This window comes from Oncorhynchus kisutch, linkage group LG15, assembly GCF_002021735.2.
Source record: "Oncorhynchus kisutch isolate 150728-3 linkage group LG15, Okis_V2, whole genome shotgun sequence".
NCBI lineage: Eukaryota > Metazoa > Chordata > Actinopteri > Salmoniformes > Salmonidae > Oncorhynchus > Oncorhynchus kisutch.
In genome coordinates this window covers 73,706,695-73,713,084 of record NC_034188.2, presented here as the reverse complement: position 1 = coordinate 73,713,084, position 6,390 = coordinate 73,706,695, and the positions used below count along the sequence as shown (strand labels likewise).

At 43.1% G+C, this 6,390-nt stretch overlaps 1 protein-coding gene across 1 annotated transcript in view; it reads left to right on the top strand.

Moving 5' to 3' along the window:
- The window catches only part of alp3 (alkaline phosphatase 3), a 15,429-nt gene continuing 9,039 nt past the window's right edge, over positions 1 to 6,390 (top strand). The window contains exons 1-4 of the mRNA XM_031791072.1: positions 1 to 110; positions 4,965 to 5,081; positions 5,264 to 5,379; positions 5,613 to 5,787. Of these exons, the coding sequence (XP_031646932.1) occupies positions 41 to 110; positions 4,965 to 5,081; positions 5,264 to 5,379; positions 5,613 to 5,787 (478 nt within the window). The 5' untranslated portion in view covers positions 1 to 40. The remainder of the gene's footprint in view (positions 111 to 4,964; positions 5,082 to 5,263; positions 5,380 to 5,612; positions 5,788 to 6,390) is intronic.

Here is a 6,390-nt window from a genome sequence, read left to right as displayed (position 1 = left end):
GGAAGATCAGAAAGAATAACTGTCCTCTTTAGACATCATCATGGAAACTCAGAAATGGTCTATCGTGGCCCTGTGTCTGCTGGGTGTTTTGGGTTCAACCACCGCCAAAGGTAAAAGATCTGCCAGACACACATTTACTCTGGATGGTCACCTGACCTGACTTAGCTCATCTCCTGCCCTTCTCATTGACTTACTTCTGGACAATCACTATGACTTTCTTCTGAGTTGTGTTTGTAATTATATTCACTCTTTTCATTGGTTTCTACGGTCCTTTCCCCTCAAACCTTCTTACTCTCTCCTTTCACAAACTAATCTCCTCTCACTCCATCATCATACTCTCTCTCTCACTTGATCTTACTCTTCGACTACTCTTCTCTCTGCTGGATCTCCTCTCACTTGTCGTAAACTTCTAAACTCTTAATTCCCTGTCTCTCTTCTCTCTCACCTCGCTACACAAGTTCTTCTGAATCTGACAAAACATTAAAGTACGAAGAAACTACTATCTGCAGTTCTAATTGAAACCCATGACAATATGTAATTGAAGCGCTGTCTGTAACCTCCTATCGATAGTATATTGTTACAGTAGCCTCCTATCTACAGTATGGTACGGTAGCCTCCTAGCTACAGTATGTTACTGTAGACTACAGTAACATACTGTAGTCTTCTATCTACATTATGTTACTGTAGCCTCCTAGTTACAGTATGTTAATGTTGCCTCCTATATATAATATGTTACTGTAGCCTCCTGTCTACAATATGTTACTATAGCCTCCTGTCTACAGTATGTTATGGTACCCTCCTATCTACAGTATGTTACTGTAGCCTCCTATATACAATATGTTACTGTTGCTCTAGCCTCCTGTCTACAGTATGTTACTATAGCCTCATATCTACAGTATGTTACTGTTGCCTCCTATCTACAGTATGTTACTGTAGCCTCCAATCTACAGTATGTTACTGTAGCCTCCTGTCTACAATATGTTGCTCTAGTCTCCTGTTTACAGTATGTTACGGTACCCTCCTATCTACAGTATGTTACTGTAGCCTCCTGTCTACAATATGTTGCTCTAGCCTCCTGTCTACAGTATGTTACGGTACCCTCCTATCTACAGTATGTTACTGTAGCCTCCTGTCTACAGTATGTTACTGTAGCCTCCTATCTACAGTATGTTACTGTTGCCTCCTATCTACAGTATGTTACTGTAGCCTCCTATCTACAGTATGTTACTGTAGCCTCCTATATACAATATGTTACTGTTGCTCTAGCCTCCTGTCTACAGTATGTTACTATAGCCTCCTATCTACAGTATGTTACTGTTGCCTCCTATCTACAGTATGTTACTGTAGCCTCCTAGCTACAGTATGTTACTGTTGCCTCCTATCTACAGTATGTTACTGTAGCCTCCTATCTACAGTATGTTACTGTTGCCTCCTATCTACAGTATGGTACGGTAGCCTCCTAGCTACAGTATGTTACTGTAGACTTCCTAGCTACAGTACGTTACTGTAGCCTTCTATCTACATGATGTTACTGTAGCCTCCTAGCTACAGTATGTCACTGTAGCCTCCTAGCTACAGTATGTTACTGTACCCTCCTATCTACAGTATGTTACTGTTGCCTCCTATATACAATATGTTACTGTAGCCTGCTGTCTAAAATATGTTGCTCTAGCCTCCTGTCTACAGTATGTTACTGTTGCCTCCTATCTACAGTATGTTACTGTAGCCTCATATATACAATATGTTACTGTTGCTTTAGCCTCCTGTCTACAGTATGTTACTGTAGCCTCCTATCTACAGTATTTTACAGTAGCCTCCTATCTACAGTATGTTACAGTAGCCTCCTATCTACAGTATGGTACGGTAGCCTCCTAGCTACAGTATGTTACTGTAGCCTTCCTAGCTACAGTATGTTACTGTAGCCTTCTATCTACATTATGTTACTATAGCCTCCTAGCTACAGTATGTTAATGTTGCCTCCTATATATAATATGTTACTGTAGCCTCCTGTCTACAATATGTTGCTCTAGCCTCCTGTCTACAGTATGTTACGGTACCCTCCTATCTACAGTATGTTACTGTAGCCTCCTATATACAATATGTTACTGTTGCTCTAGCCTCCTGTCTACAGTATGTTACTATAGCCTCATATCTACAGTATGTTACTGTTGCCTCCTATCTACAGTATGTTACTGTAGCCTCCAATCTACAGTATGTTACTGTAGCCTCCTGTCTACAATATGTTGCTCTAGTCTCCTGTCTACAGTATGTTACGGTACCCTCCTATCTACAGTATGTTACTGTAGCCTCCTGTCTACAGTATGTTACTGTAGCCTCCTATCTACAGTATGTTACTGTTGCCTCCTATCTACAGTATGTTACTGTAGCCTCCTATCTACAGTATGTTACTGTAGCCTTCTGTCTACAGTATGTTACTGTAGCCTCCTATATACAATATGTTACTGTTGCTCTAGCCTCCTGTCTACAGTATGTTACTGTTGCCTCCTATCTACAGTATGTTACTGTAGCCTCATATATACAATATGTTACTGTTGCTTTAGCCTCCTGTCTACAGTATGTTACTGTAGCCTCCTATCTACAGTATTTTACAGTAGACTCCTATCTACAGTATGTTACAGTAGCCTCCTATCTACAGTACGGTACGGTAGCCTCCTAGCTACAGTATGTTACTGTAGCCTTCCTAGCTACAGTATGTTACTGTAGCCTTCTATCTACATTATGTTACTGTAGCCTCCTAGCTACAGTATGTTACTGTAGCCTCCTAGCTACAGTATGTTACTGTAGCCTCCTAGCTACAGTATGTTACTGTAGCCTTCTATCTACATTATGTTACTGTAGCCTCCTAGTTACAGTATGTTAATGTTGCCTCCTATATATAATATGTTACTGTAGCCTCCTGTCTACAATATGTTACTCTAGCCTCCTGTCTACAGTATGTTATGGTACCCTCCTATCTACAGTATGTTACTGTAGCCTCCTATATACAATATGTTACTGTTGCTCTAGCCTCCTGTCTACAGTATGTTACTATAGCCTCATATCTACAGTATGTTACTGTTGCCTCCTATCTACAGTATGTTACTGTAGCCTCCAATCTACAGTATGTTACTGTAGCCTCCTGTCTACAATATGTTGCTCTAGTCTCCTGTTTACAGTATGTTACGGTACCCTCCTATCTACAGTATGTTACTGTAGCCTCCTGTCTACAATATGTTGCTCTAGCCTCCTGTCTACAGTATGTTACTATAGCCTCCTATCTACAGTATGTTACTGTTGCCTCCTATCTACAGTATGTTACTGTAGCCTCCTAGCTACAGTATGTTACTGTTGCCTCCTATCTACAGTATGTTACTGTAGCCTCCTATCTACAGTATGTTACTGTTGCCTCCTATATATAATATGTTACTGTAGCCTCATGTCTACAATATGTTGCTCTAGCATCCTGTCTACAGTATGTTACTGTTGCCTAATATCTACAGTATGTTACTGTTGCCTAATATCTACAGTATGTTACTGTAGCCTCCTATATACAGTATGTTACTGTAGCCTCCTATCTACAGTATGTTACTGTAGCCTCCTATCTACAGTATGTTACTGTAGCCTTCTATCTACAGTATGTTACTGTAGCCTCCTATCTACAGTATGTTTAGCTGATGAGAGAATAAAGACCAGGCAAGTGATGTATGATAGTCATCACTACATGTCTCTTGGAGCCTGATAGGGTGTTCATATCTACCCCCTCTGATCTCTCTCTCCCACAGTCCATAGGGTGTTCATCTCTACCCCCTCTGATCTCTCTCTCCCACAGTCCATAGGGTGTTCATCTCTACCACCTCTGATCTCTCTCTCTCTCTCACAGTCCATAGGGTGTTCATCTCTACCCCCTCTGATCTCTCTCACACAGTCCATAGGGTGTTAATCTCTACCCCCTCTGATCTCTCTCTCTCTTTCACAGTCCATAGGGTGTTCATCTCTACCCCCTCTGATCTCTCTCTCTCTCTATCTCACAGTCCATAGGGTGTTAATCTCTACCCCCTCTGATCTCTCTCTCACAGTCCATAGGGTGTTCATCTCTACCCCCTCTGATCTCTCTCTCTCACAGTCCATAGGGTGTTAATCTCTACCACCTCTGATCTCTCTCTCTCACACAGTCCATAGGGTGTTGATCTCTACCACCTCTGATCTCTCTCTATCTCACAGTCCATAGGGTGTTGATCTCTACCACCTCTGATCTCTCTATCTCACAGTCCATAGGGTGTTGATCTCTACCACCTCTGATCTCTCTCTCTCACACAGTCCATAGGATGTTGATCTCTACCACCTCTGATCTCTCTATCTCACAGTCCATAGGGTGTTGATCTCTACCACCTCTGATCTCTCTCTATCTCACAGTCCATAGGGTGTTGATCTCTACCACCTCTGATCTCTCTCTCTCACAGTCCATAGGATGTTGATCTCTACCACCTCTGATCTCTCTCTCTCTCACAGTCCATAGGGTGTTGATCTCTACCACCTCTGATCTCTCTATCTCACAGTCCATAGGGTGTTGATCTCTACCACCTCTGATCTCTCTATCTCACAGTCCATAGGGTGTTGATCTCTACCACCTCTGATCTCTCTATCTCACAGTCCATAGGATGTTGATCTCTACCACCTCTGATCTCTCTCTCTCTCTCACACAGTCCATAGGGTGTTGATCTCTACCACCTCTGATCTCTCTCTCTCACACAGTCCATAGGGTGTTGATCTCTACCACCTCTGATCTCTCTCTCTCTCTCACACACAGACACTCTCTCAAAGTAGATTATATCAAATATTACAGAAGGTAAAACATTTTTATATTCCTGAAATGTTTGCTCTGTGTAAGTTGTGAGAGCTAGAGGAGTTCAGATAAGTGTGTTTTAGATACGTATGTTTTTGAAAAGTCTCTGTCTCTGGTCCAGCTGAGGAGGAGAACCCAGAGTTCTGGAGAGCCCAGGGTGCCAAGGCTTTGCAAGCAGCGCTGAACAGGAAGTTGAACACCAATGTGGCTAAAAACATCATGCTCTTCCTGGGTGACGGTGAGTGACCAATCACTGTCCAAACCTCACATCAGTGGTGTATTCACCGTATCCAAATCTTACATAACAAAAACAATGAGAGACACTCATTTGTAACCTCCTTTTCCAGCCTATTCTAATTCACCAGTTACAGTCCAGTACAACCCCATCGTGCCCTATTTCTTTGTGCCATTCCCCTCAAGGTATGGGCATTACCACCATCACAGCAGCTCGAATCCTCAAGGGCCAGATGCACAACCAGTCTGGAGAGGAGACAGTGATGACCATGGATACTTTCCCCCATGCGGGCCTCCTCAAGGTACACAAACAAACAAAGCTTCAAATACATGCATTAACATGCATAGAGATACCCACAGAAATCACACTTTGTTTGATGTGCAGCTGCAACCATGAGTACCTCTTTCAGAGGAAGATATTGTGTCTGTTGTGTATAATGATGTATGTATGAGGTGCAAGCTCATGCGTACATATTATTCATGTGTGTTCCTTTCTATCCCTTAATGTTTGCATGTACTGTCTGTCTGTGTGCAGACATACAGTGTTGACTTCCAGATCCCTGACAGTTCATCCACAGCCACAGCCTACCTGTGTGGTGTTAAGACCAACCTGAACACGGTCGGTGTGAATGCTGCTGCTCGCAACGGAATCTGCAAGACCCAGAAGGGCAACGAGGTCACCTCTATTCTCAAGTGGGCCAAAGATGCTGGTAGGAACCATATCTCTGTCCAACTTCCCACATCACTAGGGCCCCGACTTTGTCCTGATCCAGTTGACTTACCAGGAAAACCTTACAGACGATAACTAGGGCCCCGACTTTGTCCTGATCCAGTTTACTTACCAGGAAGACCTTACAGACGATAACTAGGGCCCCGACTTTGTCCTGATCCAGTTGACTTACCAGGAAAACCTTACAGACGATAACTAGGGCCCCGACTTTGTCCTGATCCAGTTGACTTACCAGGAAAACCTTACAGACAATAACTAGGGTCCAGAGTTTTTCCTGGACACATTATGTAATCAGGTGGGTGTTCGATACCGATACAAAACACTAATAAACACAAGAGAGATAACAGTTGGCTAGATGTTCAGTTGAGTCTATAAGGACCACCTGTAGCTGTTGGCTGGAGTCTGGGCCCTCTGGCTTCTTTGGTGATCAGGTGTTGTGGCCTGGTGTAGTACTGAGCTGCTGATGGAGGCAGGAGAATGTTACCTTGACTGTTATCATGTTCCCTTATCACCAACCATAAATATTTCATAACTCCCAGCTCCACAGCCCTGACCCTTACACAGGAGGCTGATATCCCTTCAG